This window comes from Corythoichthys intestinalis, chromosome 7, assembly GCF_030265065.1.
Source record: "Corythoichthys intestinalis isolate RoL2023-P3 chromosome 7, ASM3026506v1, whole genome shotgun sequence".
NCBI classification, from domain to species: Eukaryota; Metazoa; Chordata; class Actinopteri; order Syngnathiformes; family Syngnathidae; genus Corythoichthys; species Corythoichthys intestinalis.
Window position 1 is genome coordinate 13,974,074 of NC_080401.1, and position 19,706 is coordinate 13,993,779.

The 19,706-nt window shown below is 38.6% G+C and overlaps 1 protein-coding gene across 1 annotated transcript in view; it reads left to right on the forward strand.

Moving 5' to 3' along the window:
- The first annotated feature begins 3,069 nt into the window (after positions 1-3,069).
- The window catches only part of insrb (insulin receptor b), a 165,936-nt gene continuing 149,299 nt past the window's right edge, over positions 3,070-19,706 (forward strand). The window contains exon 1 of the mRNA XM_057840121.1: positions 3,070-4,131. Within this exon, the coding sequence (XP_057696104.1) occupies positions 4,044-4,131 (88 nt within the window). The 5' untranslated portion in view covers positions 3,070-4,043. The remainder of the gene's footprint in view (positions 4,132-19,706) is intronic.

Sequence of the window (19,706 nt, forward strand, 5' to 3'; positions counted from 1 at the left end):
ATCCATTTTAACTGGCTGCAAGCGTGATTTAGTTATTGCCACCACCTGTTATGTGCCAGAGGTAAGTAACAGGTGCTGTTAATTACACAAATTAGAGACGCATCACATGATTTTTCATAGGGGGCCAATACTTTTGTCCGGCCCATTTTTGGAGTTTTGTGTAAAACGATAATAATTTTTTTCATTGCAAGCAAAATAAATGACAATATTACTACCTAGGCATTTGTAATTGCAATCATTTTCTGGGAGAAATTTGAGCATTATCTGACAAAATTGCAAGGGTGCCAATACTTTTGGCTAGCAGTGTATATTATCATTACTTATGGAACATATTGCTACAGTTTCAGCTTCAGATTTAGATTAATTTTTGGAACGGATTAATCATGAAAGCAAAATATCTACTGCAAATAGGAGTGGGAACCTCTTGGTACCTCACGATATGATACGGTTTGCTATACAAAGCTCACGATAACGAGCTGACGATATGGCGATACAACGATTAGCGATACATTGGTCATGAAATCATTCTAGGATATTCTACAAAGAACTAATAAACAGAAAAACAAGCTTCTGCTGTGAATTGGAATGAGTTTATCACTAGTACACGTCAAATCCATTTGAACTGGGAGGGCGGCAGCGAATGAACACTCGTTCATTCGCTTCCATCCCTACCACTTCAAACAGATTGAACGTCTATGGCCGTCAGTAGCAGCCAATGCAAGGCAATGAGATAATTTTGGGCCATTTAAGGTCATTTACCTGTTGATTTTCAGTTACTTCCTGTTGATTTTGCAGTATTTTATTGGTCACTTCCTGTTCATTTTGTGTTACAGAACAGGAAGTGACCTGGGAATCACTCAAATGAATAGGCAGTGACTCAAACTCAACAGGATATTACCTGGAAATGCCCTAAAATGAACAGCAAGTGACCTATAAATGCCCTGAAAATCTGATAGAATGACATTGAATGCTGTTAACCAGTGAATTTTCATGTTTGAACTGTCACCTTTTAACCAGAAGTTTGTGTTTTGGAAAAGACTGCCAATGTTTTATAGCAGGCTAAAGTAAGTTGTCTTTTTTCCCCATTAGTCTTAGTGTAGCAATGCTAACGTTTACAGTGTTTATTATAGATGTGTTTCCTTATTTTGTATGTGTGAACTGTAATTCTACGGCGTGTTGTTGACCAATAAACATATGGACACAACAACTGGAGTTTCATATGTCATCTACACGCACGCACAAATGTATGCACGCACGCGGTGATAAAACGCAGCCGTGAAAATTACCGCACTCATTTTTATTTACCGTGCGATAAATGGACTCATTGCATATCGGGATAGGCTTAGCAACTTCAATAAAACATGTCGTTAGTTAGTTATATGGACTTATGACCCCCCCCCCCCCCTAAAAATTTTTCTCCTCGGATCCACACAATTCATGTAGGTCACCCTTTTTGACTTCAAAATGGCGAATTTCGCCGAAAGGTGAGTGATTTTCATGCCTGTAAATGAATTGGGTGTCGAGCAACGTCAAGGCACTTCTTATACTTCCGCGTCAGACCTGCGCCGTCAAGGAAGACCCGAGTTACGTCCTTGCGCCGTAGCCTGACACGCGCCTCTCGAATTTTCTAACCTTCGCGTCGCGTAGACGTGTATGACGTGGCGAAAACGGACTGTGATTGGTCCGCTCAGACTGTTGTTTCCGGTTTAGCGCGAAATCACCGCCATTGTAGAATAGAATCAAACATTATTTTCTACACGCAAAAATGGACCAAGCCGATGGGAGTATCATTGAAGAGTAAGTCTCGTCAAGACATTATTTTGATTGCCAAATGGCAAGGTCGGCGATTGAAAAAAAAAAAAAATGGAAGAACCACCGAGACGCGTGTGTTCGGAATCAAGTGGCCACACGAAGCTGTGACCCAGTCGGCCAAAAACTGCCAACTTTTTATCACTTTATGTCGTATTTTTGGTTGGTGCACTTCATCATTTATTGTGTACATATGTTTGCTGTGAGTCTGTGACTTATTTACATGTTACACTTCAAGTATATGAAGAATAAAGCACAGATTTGGTGTCAAAGGAGTTGTTTTGATCTTTAATTTTCAATAACAGACAGTTAACACACGATACATCATCACTGATTGAGAGTGCCTTGGTGCTTCTTATGATAACGTTAAAATCAAGGCTCCCAACGCAGTTTGGGAAGTTCCATAGACGCCAGAAATCTGCTATGGCTTCCCACTGGCTGGTTGTAGGACACGGCAAACAAATTGGGCTGGAGGGCTTTGCAGACCTTGAACGCAGTGCTCGACGCCAGTTTGAAGCTAGCCGCCACAGCTAGCTCTCTCCATCTGAGTCTAAAACTCTCTGTGCGGCATCAAAAGTCGGCCAGACCGCCTCGAAACCGTCTTCTGCGTCGCCTGCCCCTCAACATTTGTATGTTCAATATTTATTCAGTGTTGATGAGCAGAATATTTACTTTCAAGAGTTCCATCTTGCATGGTTATTTTTTCTCCGACTAGCGGAAGTCAACAAGCATGCTCCAAAACCGTACAAACATAACGCCACACCCCTCTAGTGGCTTGGCGGTGAATTACAGAGCAACGCGTTCCCTCACCGCAGAACTATCGAATGTCGAATGACGCCGTAGTCGCTGCGCCGTCACCGCAACGCGGGAGTATAACTCAGGCTTTAGAGTTAACTGAGACACTATTATGGTGGAAGATTTTGGTAGCAACTTGTTGGTTCCTTTTTTTTTTTTTTTTTTTTGGCATTGAAACCTTTTTAAAAAAATATCTCGATTCTTGCAACAGCATATCGATAACCTTTTGGGATACAAATTATCACGATATATCACCATTTCGATATTTTGTCACACCCCTACAAATTACTGTGCTAATTTGTTAGGGAGAAAAACCCTCTTGTTTGTTTATACCTTCCTTGTGACAAAGAGTGCCCGTGTTATTCCTCTGCTTCAGACGCTCCGGATCCGGATATCTGACGGCCACCATTTAGCGCACATGATCCATTCCGTGTTTTGAGGACTCCACTTGCTTTGGCCCAGCTGGGGTGAGTGGCAGGCAGGAGTTGTTTACTGGGCGAGAGGCTCCTCGCGCAAGGAGAGGAGACACGGAAAGAGGGTCAACCTGACGGACCGAGACACAACGAACCACACGGACACGAACGGCAACTTTTTACACGCAAACAGTTCATTTTTCAGAGACGTTTCTTTTTTACTTTTCTGTACCTCATTTCGATCGCAACGTTGGAGACGATCACGCGAGTTGGACGTGTGGGTTTTCTCTCTATTTCAACTCCAGCGCCGACGCGGAAAGCTGGTTTGTTTTGGATTAGCTAGCTAGCTAGTCTTAGCTACACCCTCCTCGTTCGTCTTTTTCTTGCTCTTCTTCCTTCCAGCGGCTAATCCGAGGGAAAATAAAAGGGCAGCGTGGTTGACTTTTCCGCCCCACTTCAACGGAGCCGTCATTTTTAAGGGAAAGAAGTGACAATTAGCTCCCACGCTTGTCCTTGTTGCTTGGTCAGCCCCCCCTCCCACCGCCGTTTTGGACGTATTACGGTGTTGGCTGCTGCTACCTCGGAGGGGTAAAGGAGTTCACGGGATAGTCGTAGCGCCACATCCAGGCACGTTTTTCCAAAAGGGAGTTTGATCTCGCTGGAATGCGCGCTGTACTCCTCGGCGTCAGACGCTGAAGACTTTATTTCCCTCTTTTTTTCCGCCTAGTGATTAATGGACTAAAGCTTCCCAGTTGGATAGTAGCACAATCGAGGAGAACACATGACGGTGGACTGTCGCCTTCACCTATGGAAAATGAAGATTTATATCCAAACGTGTGTCGCCATAAACCAAGATCATCGTTTTTAGGGAACACACCCCGAACTCGGGCCAGAGGAGATCCGAGAGGGGCACCCCTTGAATAAAGTGATAGATTATCAGACTTTTTTTTTTTTTTTCCCCGAGGGTGTCCACATTGGAGTTGTTTTGAGGGGAGGAGGGGAAGTTTGACGTGTCCCCTTGTCAAAATGAGGCGGTGGACGCTTAAACTGGGCGCACAGTTTGTGCTTTGGATCTTTTGCATCGTTTGCCAGCATGGACTCAATCAAGGAGAAAGTAAGTATACGTTTTTCTTTTATCAACGAAATGAAAGAAGTTAAAAGAGGATGTAACAGCTGACGTGACATCGAGATATAATTTACAAAAATGTAAAATAATTACCTATAACTTTGAACGGTCGACACACGTTGTGATAACCCTAAACTACAAAGTATATTTTTTAATCATTTAAAACACCAAAATTAAGTCACATTTATCTTTACGATATTTATTCCAATATGACGGTTAATGTTTATAATTCCACGCGAGAAGCGTTCTTGACCACGCATGCGCAAAAGGTCGTTTTAGGGCCTGTCCCCCCCCTTTTTTTCCCCACTGTTGCGCGTGGCTGCGCGCCAATAATTGCTATTCCTTCGTAAACTTTAGGAGGAATAGCACCCCCACGCCGTCTGTTGTCCCCACTAACGCGTCTCGTCATCCCCGGGTGGGGCCTCCAAAGTGGGAGCATCAGGATGCGGCCAGCGTGCGCAGCAGCCTAGGCCCTTCCATGGCGACGCACGCACGCACGCAGGCACGCAGCCACAACGTAAACACATTACGCACGAGAAGCGGCGGATTATCCACCATCCCAGGATGAAAACATTTGAGCGCCATACCGGGGAGCGCCCCCCCGCCTCGAATTAAAGAACGCGTGTTGTTTTTATCAATGAATTTGAGGGGGAGTGGTTGATCGGAGTAAAACGACGTCTAATCCAAATTATGCAGTGCCAGTGATAACGATCTAGTTTGAACCTACTGTATTCAAATGAGCTGAATAATATGTTTGCTTCTGATTTGATTTGCTTTCAAAAAGAACAAAGCATGGCTTTCCTAACTTGGTTTTAAAAAGATACTCGGGTTTGTGGTACAACATCATGTAAAAAAAAAAAACCCCAAAACAAAACATTTTGGCATACCATCAAAATATATGGCGGAAAACAACCAGGTGACTTGAAGTTCTGCTCTGAGACCCCCAATTTGGCCAAATTTCAAAATATGCATGTGTGATGCATCATTGGAAAGCTTAAAAGCTCTATTTTCTGGGGGAAGAAAACAATTCAACCGAAGGGCATTAAAAAAAAACAAAATTTAAACAGCAAGACCCTAACTGGAGCTGAGAGCGTATTTAAAGATGCCATTATTTTAACGAGATATAATCACTCTTTTAGATCCAAAAACTCCATGTAGCATGTATCACCCAGTGTCGAGACACAGCTGTGAATGGCCACAGCTGAATTTTAGGGGGATTTTATGGGGGAAACATGGTAATATAACAAGGATCGCGATGCAGAAATCGCAGACACCAAGGAGTGGTCGAGATATTCTTTTTCGAATATTTACTCTTTTAAACTTTTTTTTTTTCAAGTTTTCCTTGCTTGAATCGATTATTTATCATCTAAAATATTGGGGAAAATGCGACAGTAAGAAAAAAAATACAATTAAACAATAGTTATGAGGTAGATATCTGTGACTTATTTACAGACACCATTTTTTTCATTGTGACGTAATTTGTTTAAAAGTTTAAAATATTCGAGTGAATATATATATATATATATATTTTTTTAACTTTTAGACATCAATTAATGATTGTAAGCTAAAAATTACAGACATTTTGAATAATAAATATGCTTACTTACCTTCTTTTTGTGAATTGGTCGGAGCAAAAGTGGTTGCGCGACGTCTGTAACCGTCTCCCTGCATTTTTGGGACATGCAAAATAGCTAATACCTTAGGGACGGTATGACAGAAAATTTGTGCGGTTTTAAAACTGTGACGTTTTTATACCGCTGTACACCTCGAAACCGGTAATTGGCACATGTCTAATCTAAGTACGACAAATGAACAATTGGCTAACTTGCATAGCAAAAGTCCGCTAGCTTAAATGCTATAAAATGCTAACTTTGTTTTTACAGTGCTCCTAAAAATCATTCAAACACATATTCCAACAAAAACATGGCTAAAAATACTCATAAACTAAATTACGAATGCATAAAAAACATATTAGCTCAAACAAAAACTTACCTTATGTTGGTCTTTAGAGGGAGCAGCTGGATTCAGCCATGTTGAATAAGTCAAGTTAAATAAGTTTACTGTGCCTACTAATGGCAATGTATCCACCCAAATCAATAAAGCTAAATTCAAACACTTTCAAAACAAACAATTACAACGTCACTCTAATTAAACAAATACTCGAAGCAATAAAATTTGATTTTTTCTAATCGAATTACTTGAGTTAATCGATTAATCGTTGCAGCACTAGTTGGGCAATTATGCAAATAGAGCTGCAGCTATTGATTATTTTAGTAGTCGATTAATCGATGAACTACTTAATTCGAATAATCGAGTAATCTGAAACATGAAAAATTAAAATACCTGAGCTGAGCCTCGAACGGCATAAAAAATTAAATAAATGAGGATCTATGTACAGCAAAAGAAAAATTGACTAATTTACATAGCAAAAATCCGCTAGCTTAAATGCTATAAAATGGTAACTTTTTTTAAAATAATACGCTTAACAAATGGTTCAGACACGTATTTCCACAAAAAACGGCTAAATATACCTCTAAACTAAAATACGAATGCATTAAAACACATTAGCTCAAACAAAAACTTAGCTGACGTTGGTCTTAACAGGGAGCAGTTGGATTTAGCCATGTGAAATGAGGCAGACCAGAGGGCAGTGTATCCACCCTAATCAATAAAATGAAATGCCAACACTATCAAAACAAACCATTACAACGCCACTTTAATTAAACGAATACTTGAAGCAACAAAACTTAATTCAAATATTTTTTTCTGATCGAATACTCGAGGTAATCGATTAATCGTTGCAGCACTATATGCAAATATACTAATGAAAGTAATACTTCACTATTGCAATAAGCAAATTAGAGGTGCCACAATTAATCGATTAATCGACATTTAATCGATAAGCATGTTATTCGGCAGCTATTTTGATAACAGTTGTAAATATTAGGGCTGTCAAACGATTAAAATTTTTAATCGAGTTAATTACAGCTTAAAAATTAATTAATCGTGTTAATCGCAATTCAAACCATCTATAAAATATGCCATATTTTTCTGTAAATTATTGTTGGAATGGAAAGATAAGACACAAGATGGATATATACATTCAACATAACGGTACATTAGTACTGTATTTGTGTATTATAACAATAAATCAACAAGATGGCATTAACATTATTAACATTCTGTTAAAGCGATCCATGGATAGAAAGACTTGTAGTTCTTAAAAGATAAATGTTAGTGCAAGTTATAGAAATTTTATATTAAAACCCCTCTTAATGTTTTCGTTTTAATAAAATTTGTAAAATTTTCAATCAAAAAATAAACTAGTAGCCCGCCATTGTTGATGTCAATAATTACACAGTGCTTATGGGTGCTTAAGCCCATAAAATCAGTCGCACCCAAGCGCCAGCAGAGGGCGACAAAACTCCAAAAAACACAAGTAACAAGTTGGCATTGCACAATGCTGTCATTTTAATCTGTTTGAGTGGGACATGTGCGTTAATTGCGTCAAATATTTTAACGTGATTAATTAAAAAAATTAATTACCGCCCGTTAACGCGATAATTTTGACAGCCCTAGTAAATATGTATTTCTTCATTATATTTTTGTTAAGCCAACGTAGGACATGAACAAAAATCTGCTTTTACTTTGGAAAACAGCAATTCACATTTTTGCCAATTTTCGGACATCTGTCTAAACTAGCTTCTTAATCAGGCTGAAACAACTAATCGATTAAATCGATTAATAAATTACTTGCCAACGAATTTGATAATGGATACAATTGAAAGAAATAGTCATCCATTTCGTCTTCGTTGCTACTTACAACATGCTGAAAACAACTTGATTAGGTAAATTGTAAAGGTAATTGAAGAAGTGACATTTATCCTATTAATCGTTTAATTGATCGCGCGATTAATTGATTATGAAAATAATCGTTAGTTGCAGCCGTAAAGCAAATTATTAATAATAATGATAATAGTGACCACAATAATAACTATTCTTACCCTAGTTCTGGAAAATGCTGCAGTACAGTTAATCATATGCTTGACCCTTAATATGGCAAGTGACTGTTTTTGGTAATTTAAAAGAAAAAAAGTAATTAAAAAAATCTAGCGCCTACCTATGTGGTCATCCCATTTTTGGGTCATGTACATGTGAGCCACATTATTTACATTTAATAAGGGTGGCCTGCATGACCCAAAATGTCTTAACATTTTATATTAATTTATTTCACAAAAAACAAATACAATTCGAATGAAAAAAACAAATACACTGTAGTTATGGTTCCTAATTTATTGATTTATTTTTTTACCATTTGCATGCCATCGTGATCATTCACTATCAGCCTCTCTCAGTCAAAACGAATTGGACGTTTTGTGCCGTCATTAACAGCCAATAACTTAAATGAGTGCTCTATATAGGGTTAAGAAAAGAAAAAAAAACAAATATAGAATAAGGTACCTGTGTATCGTTAGTCGTCAAGATGGAATGTATTCAGAAAAGAAAAAAAAACCCAGCAAGAGTACCGTTGCCTCAATTCAGTAGATGACCGTGATGACTATGAGTATCTAAAGGCAAAAAGAAAAAAAAACCCAACAATCCAAGCACTTTGGTATTTGTTACTGGTTTGAGTTACATTAAGTTAAAACAAGTTGGCAAATATTTTATTAGACTATATTTTATTATTTATTCTTCAAGTGTGCATGTTGTAAACCTCTTCCAAATGTAAAAATTCTTTGGACAGCCTCTTTAGAAGAGGCCCTGTATCTATACATTTTAGTTCACTTTGAAATTTTGTTTAATGACAGTTCATTTCTACCGAATGCTTCTGTGGACACTTTAATCTCCGACATGTGACAAAGAAATGTCTCTCTATAATACTGTATTAGTTTGCTCAAAGTTTTTCATATTGATTCTGTTATAAGCGATTATCAAATGTATTACAATAGATTCAAGTGATTGCCAGTTGTGGGTTTCATAGTTTTGGTTTTTTTTTGTCACAATTGGAAATTATCTTGTGGGGTTGCAATTCCAAAAGAAGTTCAACAGTCTTCTTTTTATGAACTTGTTTTCAAGTTAGAAACTGGCAAGTTTGAGAGTTGTTGAATTTGATTGATTTTCGTTATGTTATTATTATTATCGTGAATTCATTTTATTTCTTTACAGATGATGTTCCACAAGTCTATACAAGATATACTAACATAAAGCTTACGTGCGCTGTTAAGTGATCACGGAACAACCACAATGTTACTAGTGTGTACTTGTTTCAGCCAAGTGTTGCTATTTAGACACTTCTTAAAATGGCTGCTTCCTCTGGCCAGGTTCAAAGCAAATGCCGTGGACACTCCGCGCAGGTCATGTATGCAGACAGCGCAGAGGCCCCTGAAAGGGGTCTTATGAGACTGGGCTTCTTGTACCCCTCCTTTCTCATTCTTTCTTTCCCTCTCTCTTTCTGTGTGTCCCTCTAGGGGAGTGGGGTACATGCCATTGGCTGCTTCTGGCGCCTTATTTACTCAATTCTCTACTCAGTGACCATATTTGGCACTCTTGAGATGTTTACGCTAAAGAGGGTGCGGGGTCAACAACCAAAATACTCAGAATATGGAGTTCTAGGAATGCTTAGTTCAGTATCTGCCCGATATCTCAACGTCAGTCCTGGTAACGGGGAAATAGAATTGATAAATTCACCACACTGTGACTACTACGAGCGGGGCCCGAGATAATGTCGTAAAGATTCTTTCTTTTTGCTGGCTGTTTTTAATAGATTTGGATGGGCTTATTTGCCATAGTTATCAGCAAACAGTTTTCTGAAGTAACTGCTGAGCTGTCTCCTGGCCGAACTTGTGAAAAACAAGTTGTGCAACCAGGAGTCTGGCCCCCTTCTTGTTCCTCTCAGCCTGTTGGAGAAGGGCCCGTGTGTATGTGTGTATTTATGCATGTGATGGTATATATGTTTTTCACTGGCTGACTTTCTTTAACCGCGTCTGTACACCCGCAACCGTAGTCAGAGAGTTCTCACTCTGACAGTTTGACTGAAATAACCCTTTGTTTTCTCAGGAAAATACAACTGACAAAGCAGCAGTATCGATATCACAATGCAAAGGTACACTTTGATATTTGGACCGCAGATGTCAATGGGCATTTGCACACTGAGTGAAATTATTCTGTCTTTTAAATTTTAATTGTCAGTTCCAGGGGTGTGACAAAATATCGAAATGGTGATATATCGTGATACTTTGTATCCCAAACGGTTATCGATATGCTGCTGCCAAGAGTCGAGATATCGTTTTAAAAAGGTGTCAGTGTCTAAAAAAAATAAAATAAAAAGAACAAACAATTTGCTACCAAAATTTTCCACCATAATAGTGTCTCAGGTAACTCTAAGGCTGCATTGATGGTGCTTGACGCCCAATCCATTTAGCCTGGGAACGTTCTTTCATTCGAAACCAGAGCATTCACAGTCATTCTGTCTGATTTTCAGGGCATTTATAGGTCACTTGCTATTCACTTTAGGTCATTTCCTGTCGAGTTTCAGTCAGTGCCTATTCATTTGGGTGATTCCCAGGTCACTTCCTGTTCTGTAACTCAAAATAAACAGGAAGTGACCCATAAAATACCCCAAAATCAACAGGAAGTAACTGAAAATCAACAGGTAAATGACCTTAAATGACTCAAAATTACCTCATTGCCTGGCATTGGCTGCCACTGACAGCCATAGACGTTCAATCCGTTTGAAGTGGGAGGGATGGCATTCATTCGTTCATTCGCTGCCACCCTCCCAGTTCAAATGGATTCGACGTCTACTAGTTATAAACTCGTTCCAATTCACAGCATAAGCTTGTTTTTCTGTTTGTAAGTTGTTTGTAGAATATCCTAGAATGATTTCCTGACCACTGTATCGATAATCGTTATATCGCCATATTTTCAGATCGTTATCGTGAGCTTTGTATTGCAAATCGTAACGTATCGTGAGGTACCAAGAGGTTCCCACTCCTAGTTAGTTCATAAGATTGATTGGATAAATTGCGTAGGATTGAATTTTTATTGATTCTTAATCCACAACAGTGCTACTTTAAATAGTTTTTCTGGTCCATACATGACCTGAAATTGGCCGGCAGCTAGTCCACGGTGTACCTATTGCTCCCCCGAAGTTAGCTGGGTGAATGAATATAAATATTCGTAATAGGAAAAAAAATCCTGAGATGCTCTTTAGTTGTGTTTCTCCGTAATAGACAAATATTATACAGCGAAGAGGAGCCTAATATAAATAATTAGGGATGTCCCAGTCGCATATCTTTGCACCCGAGTCCAAGTCACCTGATTTTGAGAGTTGGCCGATACCAAGTCCCGATTCTGTCAGGTGTTGGGGGGTGGAAGACCCAAACGCAGTGAAATGGGGAGGCGAGACAATGTGGAGGTGAACTAGTTTTATTGATAAACACAAGTCCAAAAAAGGCAAAGTTCAAACAAAAGGTCAGGGGATCAAACAAAAGGCATTAAAACGTAAAGGGTGAGAATCAGAACAGGCAAGATGCTCAGACAAACACTTGAATAGACACACGGATTGATATGAAATTGACAATGACCCAGCAAGAACAGACAGCGCATGGGGAACTTAAATACAGACATGGGGTAACACAACAATGAGACACAGGTGGTTGAAACAAGAGGCAGCGGATTGGTCAAGACATAAAGGGCAGGCCACAACAGGTGAAATCAATGGATAATCATATGACAAGACACACTAGGGCACAAACCTAACCCAAACTAACTGAAGGCATGACAGATCCGTTACCGAAAAAAATTGCAAAAATATTACTGTCCCACCGTGCCGCGTTCATAATGTGAAATACAGTGGTACCTCTACTTATGAAATTAATTGGTTCTGGCAGTAGTTTCTTCTGGTAAAAATTCTGTGAGTAGAGATGTTTTTTTTCATGAAAATGCCCTAATCCGTTCCAAGCCCCCCAAAATCCAGACATAAATCTTTTAGAATGCATAAAAATGCATCAAAACATGGAACATGTAACAATTAGATTATTGCCCAGTATAAATAAAATTGTGTATAATGTGAAGAAACCAAGGATAAAGAATAAAAATTAATACAATCATGTAAAGCTGTCTGAACACGAGAGGCGAATGAAGAGGACGCTGGGATACGCACATGCAATAGAGGTCCCTCTTAGCCATTTGGATGCCAGAAATGCTTGGCAATAGCCAATGGCAGAGCAGCTATAAGTATGTTGCGTTCAGTCAACTCTGTGAGCTGCAAGTACCAGCCATACTGTGTTTTTGGCCTTTTGTATCCTGAAATTTCTTTCTGAACAAGAGGCAATATTTTCCCGTTGAAGCGTGTCTTAACCTGAAAATTCTGTATGTAGAAACGTTTTTAAGTAGAGGTACCGCTGTATTTTTATTAGGGCTGTCAAACGATTAAAATTTTTAATCGAGTTAATTACAGCTTAAAAATTAATTAATCGCAATTAATCGCAATTCAAACCATCTATAAAATATGCCATATTTTTCTGTAAATTGTATATATATTATGTAAAATAAATTGTTGGAATGGAAAGATAAGACACAAGATGGATATATACATTCAACATACGGTATATAAGGACTGTAGTGGGCATTTCACTCTACTGTCATTTAAATCTGTCTATGCTGTCCTCACTCCGAAGCGTCTACTTTTTCCAAAGCTAGACAGCTAGAGAACGACGCATTAATAATCAGACTTCTTCCTTTTTCATCTGATTTATTAATAAAATGGCCTCAAACCATTGTCCTCTTTAGACCGTCGTAAAACTACAAAAAAAAGTACACAAGCATTGCATTAGCAACAACGTTAGCTTAGCACGCTATACAGGTTCACTAAACATAAACAAAAAGCGTCTCATACAAAAAATATAACATTTCGCTTACTAACATAATATGTACATTCTTTACAACAACCATACTTACGGACAAATCTTGTCCAAGGATCATATAAGCACAACATTACAACGTAGGCGTCAGCCCGAGACGTCGTGCAGCCATATATAACTGGCAAGAAGACAATAAACCATGTCGCAAAGCGACCACAAGAGTTCGCTGTTAGACAGCACAAAAAGCCTTGCTGTAAAACTTACCAAAAGGCAGAATACTGTCTGAGTGAGACATGAGCGTTAATTGCGTCAAATATTTTGATGTGATTAATTAAAAAAATTAATTACCGCGCGTTGACGCGATAATTTTGACAGCCCTAATTTTTATACAAGAATAACATGGCAAAATGTGTGTCTTTATTAAATGCTTCATTGAGTGAGTCCACTCAAATCCTTTGACACTATTCGGCTGAGAACAGCCTCTCACTTACACAATGAGTTGCCACAGCACACTTATGCAAGTTTAACGATGATTGACACATTTCTGCCTTAGATCGTAGAGCTACCAAGCATCTCTGGCAAGATCAAAGCTACAAACCTGTCAATCATCGTTAACTTTAAGTACCAAACACAAGCTAGACAGTTTGGCCTCACTGCTTAGCAGGAGGGAGGGTGAGAGGCTGTGGCGCTGTACCAGCATGACGCAGAAAAACATATTTTTTAATTAAAAACCCGATTTTTCACCCAATTTCGGTCCTCTGAAAAATGGCGCGAACGGCCCTATTTCCGATCACGTGATCCCTATAAATAACTGACAAGTTTACTACCATAGACTGTAGCAAATATTTTTAAAAATAATTTGTGAAGGCATGGTATTAAACTTTATTTAAAAGGTACAGGGGAAAATACAACCATAATGCACTGTAATGAACGAGACTTCTTTTGCCATTCCAATGATGTTTTTATATGGCTGTTATTATTACAAAATAAATCCTGTGTTGCTTTAGCATCAGCCCATTTTTGTTGCCCAATAACGTTGGTTTAAATTGGCTCATTCGTAAATGAGAAACCTGTGTCTCTCCTATTAAAGAGCTGGACGTGCATACAATAATGTTTAATATTCTTAATTTGCATATCGTACCAGTTTTGTCATCAAGCTAGTCAGAGCTAGGCAGATTTAAAAAAGGAGGTTCCCTCCACTTGCCCTGAAGAGCACAGTAACATTTTTTTGACAATGCTGTGCACGTTGTGGAATGTGTTTGAAGTGCCACGCCATGCCTGTGCTATTGTTAGGTGTGTGCACACCACACACACTATCAGTAAGCACCAGCGTCACTCAGTGCTGTCTCCAGGATGTCATCTCCTAAGCCAGACCTGCTCACGTCCAGGCAATGTATTTTAACTGTGTGCGTGTGCCTGTGTCAGGAGACGATTATGTATGAGAACAGTGTGTACCATGCAGCTGTGCAGCAGCCAAATTTGTAGGAACCACGCTACAGTAAAATGAATATAGCTGAATATATAATTGAGCTGGAGATTACTTTTCAAGATACATTGTTGGCTTTTTTACGTTAGTATATTATGTTCAATGTTGAGCGGCGAGAAGGTGTTTGAGCCTGTACTGGTTAAAAGTTGCATAAATCTTGGGAAATACGATGGGGATAAATTGAGGCTTATATTGACTAGAGTTGGGGACAGCGTTGGTTTTGGCAGCCATTTTAATTTTTGTGTTGGTCTTCTGGATGAAAATACTTATTAGTCTTTGTGATTTTTCAAAATGTGTTCGTCTTCGTGTAGTTTTAGTCGACAATTCTCAAAATGTTTTTCGTCTATGAACTTCAACAGTTTTAGTCCATGCATGAATAAATAAAGGTTCCAACAATTTTGAATGAACATAACAGACGAGCACATAACTGTAGGTACAAGGATAACACCATTTTCATGATGATAATACACACTCAGCAGGAAAACGGTACATTGTTTGCAATTAATTAAACTCACCTGGACGCCACGAACTGTATGTAAAATGTGTTCCAAGAGTTTAAGAAAACACAGTCAACGTTCTAAATGCTAATGGTAATGGTAGTTTATGATGATCACTCAGCACAGACCTTTAAAGAGCATATGACACGAGAAAAAAAGTCTTAAATGGCATTATTATGTGAATTAGAATCATATTTTGAGACGATTCGACTATATACAACAATTTAGCAAAGCACAGATGACGAGAAATTAGTCTTTTTATCTGCCGGTTAGCCACGCCTACCATAATAGGGCTTTAGCGTCCCCAAAGGGTGGATGACGTCAGCGGTAGACTGGGCTCATCGGTTTTACTATTCAGCCCATTGAAGGGGAATTATTCAGAATGAGGAAAACGCAACGAAGAGAGCGGCAAAATGTCATTGTTTCTGTCTCTTTACTTCAATATTTTTACAGGAGATTCTTTTTATCCAAGTATTTTTCCCCAATAGCTATATAAATGGCTTGAGAAGGACCAGTCAGCCCGTCGAGGGGGAACTATTCACAACGAGGAAAACGCAATGAAGAGAGCGGCAAAATGTCATTGTTTCTGCCTCTTTACTTCAATATTTTTACAGGGTATTCTTTTTATCCAAGTATTTTCCCCAATTGCTAAATAAATGGCATGGTCATTACAAATAACAGTGTTGTGTTGAATGGAATATGAAATAATAAAAATGCATTTATTCAGGACGACATGGCAAAATTACTCTATAATGGTCAAAACTGTCGACTTCACCTTTACTGTCGCACCTCCCGAACGATATTTTATGACACATAAATCGGACATATGTCATTTTCCTTCCCCGGCTTCGGAGAATGTAAACAAACCAGAAGGCGTGACAGCTAGCCAACATGCTAACCCGAACCGAGTGATGTTTCAAAATCTTCGAAGCGGAAAATCACACATAACTAGCCTGGATTATTTGACATGACGACCCGGTTGTCGATTGTCTCCGCTGATCGGCAAACCGCCCAGCGGTGAGCAATTTACAGTTCGTTCCCCGGAGGAGGGTTGCTGGAGTTGTTGTGCAGCTAACGTGCTGCTGCTAATGAGCATTAGGAGAGCTTTTTACATGCCAATCAATGATCAAACGTAAGTAGTCCTTTATTTAAAGGAAGTTTGTAGTGTTTACTTTGTAAACGCTGTATTCGTATATGACATAATACAAAACAAGATGTTTACTCACTTCCTCGTAAGTCCAATGGTCCCACATTAAATATCCACGTTGAATGGGAACCTTTTGAAACTCCAAAAAGGCGCATACGCCTCTCCCTCATACAGAATGATTTTTCTGCAGCCGTTTGGCTGGCGTGATGCGAAAAATAAACGTATTAATCCGCAAAATCAGCTGAATCCTTCGTCCTCATACACAACAGTACACTGTAGCGTGAAGAGGACGTCTTCTACCGTACACGTCACAGCGCCCTCCTCCTCAATGCAAGACCGAAGCCGGAAGTCACTCATTTTCATGGCGCGGGATTAAAAAAAACTAAATAAAATAGCAATCGCTTCCACACACATCCAAGCGGTCCATATCATTCAGGGGCATAAAATACCACGTGTATTATGAAATAAACATGCTTTTTCGTGTCACATGCACTTTAAAGGCTAAAGCAACATGGAATATCTAGCCAAGGTAAGAAAGCAAAACTTACCAAGCACCTGACACATATGTTTCACAACAGGAGCCTGGAATGGACATAGGAAGCGTGTGTGTTGAGGGTGTGGGGGGGGGCACGCCATGTCACATGAGTGACACGACACTGCTAAATTCGTGCTTACTACACATACAATAAGCAAATATCACTCATACCGTTTTTTTCGGACTATAAGTCACAGATTTTTTGTTCCATAGTTTGGCTGGGGGTGCGACTTATACTCTGGAGCGACTTATGTGTGAAATTATTAACACATTATCATTTCACATGTTATTTTGGTGTTTTGGAGTGACACTGATGGTTTGCTGAACTTGTTAGCATGTTGTTTATGCTATAGTTATCTGAATAACTCTTAATAGCTCGGTTACGCTAACATACTGGCCACGTTCGCATTTCGTTGTTCATGCATCATGTAACATTATCATACTGTGCACTTATCCAGCATGTTGTTGTCTATTGTATTTTAATTTTAAATTGCCTTTCAAGATAACATATCTGTTCTATGTTTTGGATTTTATCAAGTCAATTTTCCCCCAAAAATGCCACTTATACTCCAGTGCGACTTATGTATGGTCTTTTTTTTCTCTTTTTTTCTCTTTTATTTTCTCTTCGTTGGGCATTTTATGGCTGGTGCGACTTATATTCAGGTGTGACTTATAGTCCGAAAAATACGGTAGTAAGTTTATGACGGAAATCATGGCGAATTTTCATCTTGTTCTCGTGTCGTCAGACAACAGCTGGCATCCATCTCTTTATGTTTTAGTCTCCCAAGGCACGTTTTTAGCATGTCATCGTCATGAAAAAATTGTTCGTTGATTAAATATTTTTATCGTCATCGTTCACGAAAACAACACTGATTAGGCCATTGGTTTCTAACCTTGCTAAGAGTACTGAACCCCATAAGTTTCACATGGGCATTCACTGAACCCTTCGGAATTAAATAATAAAGCGTTTTTTTTTTCAAAGTCAAAATCGATGTACTGTAGCTAAGCTATTGTAGCAAGCTAATATCTTAGTGAATTTCCATTCAAATTACTTGAGATTTCAAATATACTACAAATAATTGTGCCTTTTGCTGTTGATTTTCATGTTGGAAAATGAATTTTTTGTTTTCATGTCAAAATTTTCATTTTAGTGTTGCATTCTTGCATCACATTCTATTTTCCTAGTGTAGAATATGATACAAATGTTTTTTTTGTGTGTGTTTTTTTTGTTTTATAAAGTGCGGGTCAACCTTCTACTGAGCAAACCCGTTTCTCTTCCCATTAGATAGAGGGCTAGCAGTTGAAAGAAATGGAAAAAAGCCTGTGAATTGGGTCTAAATCAGTCCAAAACCTAGTCTACGATGAAACTTTGCTTTTAGTCAGTGTACAAAAATAGGGCCTGGTGTGTCTTTACCTTTGCTGAACCCTGTAGACTTACCTCACTGAACCCTTGGGTTTCGATGGAACCCAGGTTAAGAACCACTGGGTTAAGCTTATAGCTAACGTTTCAGGAATCAATTTTTGGGGGAAAAAAAAGATTGGTTGCTGTTTTGTAGCCAGGTTGTGCACTGCATTTATTTAATTTCTTAGATGCTGTAGTTCTGTTGCACAGACTTCATCATTTAATTGATTTTTGTGGATTCCGCACAGGAGGGTTTAATTATGATCATAAAGTTTTTCATTTCAGAGTAAACAATTTTTAATTCTTCTGCGTTTTTTGGCCAAAGCTGTGACTCTTAACAGGGAATTGCAACATCTTCGAATGTCATAGCCGTTGCCTATTCCTTCACACCCTTATTCAAATCCAAGGTTTTTGTCATGTAAATGTAATGGGACAAAAGTAAATCAAAATTCAATACTTTTGCAAATTTTCTCACATGTCTGAGAGATTCAGATCTGTCACTGGAACTAAGGTTCGGCCATCATTCCAAAGTTATTTGTGGCACAAAAGCAGTTACCGGTAGTCAGCAAAACAAAACAAACAAACAAACAAACACAACTGTCTGTCTGTGTGTCTGTCTCTATCAAGCTAAACTAACCATCAATGATTTAAAGTTTTGAAATGATTGATCTTACTCACAATTTTCGTGTCACAAAAACCTGGTTTTTGAACAATGGTGCATAGAGTTTTAGTTGTTTCAGCGCCCGTGATGGCAATTAATGTCCAATGCATTTGAACTTCGAGGGGTAGCAGTAGTAATTGTTTCAGAATGGAATTGATGTCTATCGCCATAAATGGCAGTGAATACGGTAATATCTTTTTAGTCACAAAAGTGATAGAACGATGACAAGCTGGGTGTCAAATTTAGCCATTAGCTAAAGAACTATGCGTGTGACAGTATAAATACAGCACAACCTAGGGGAAACGTGAATGTTCCCAGTGCTGACTCTTTTTAGTAGGAGTACTTTGAGGTGTGTTGTTGTTTAGGTGGGTGCAAGTCATCAGTGTATTTTAGGGAGGGCTTGGTTAAAGAGGCACCACTCTGTTGTGATCATAAAATGAATCTATAGCATCTGCACGTAGCATGGAAGCTAATCGTGACCTCTACAGAGAACTTTTTGAGTCAGAGTTACTTATAGGGTGCTAATTAATGCAAAGGGCTAACCTTTTAATACACACCTCTGAGATATTTTGCTTCTATTACACTTATTTGTGTTGTTAATTAATGATATTTATCAATGTGAAAACATTGTGTTCATGATTTCTACAATGATGACAGTGATAAAACAAGGTAGCAAACAGATAAATGTTATTACATTGGTACCTTTACATTCGAATTTAATTCGTTCCAGGACCTGGTTTGTTAGTCGAAAGGGTCGTTTGCCGATCAGGCTTTTCCCATAGAAATACATTACAATTCGATTAATTTGTCCCACAGTCCAAAATCCTACGCTTAATCCTTAATAAATACTGCTGGTACAAATACAAATAACAATTACACATAGCAAAACAAATAAATTATAAATACAAATTGGAATAATAATAATTTAACATTAGGTTCTAATGTGGCGATTGTTTTTTGCATGCTGTTCC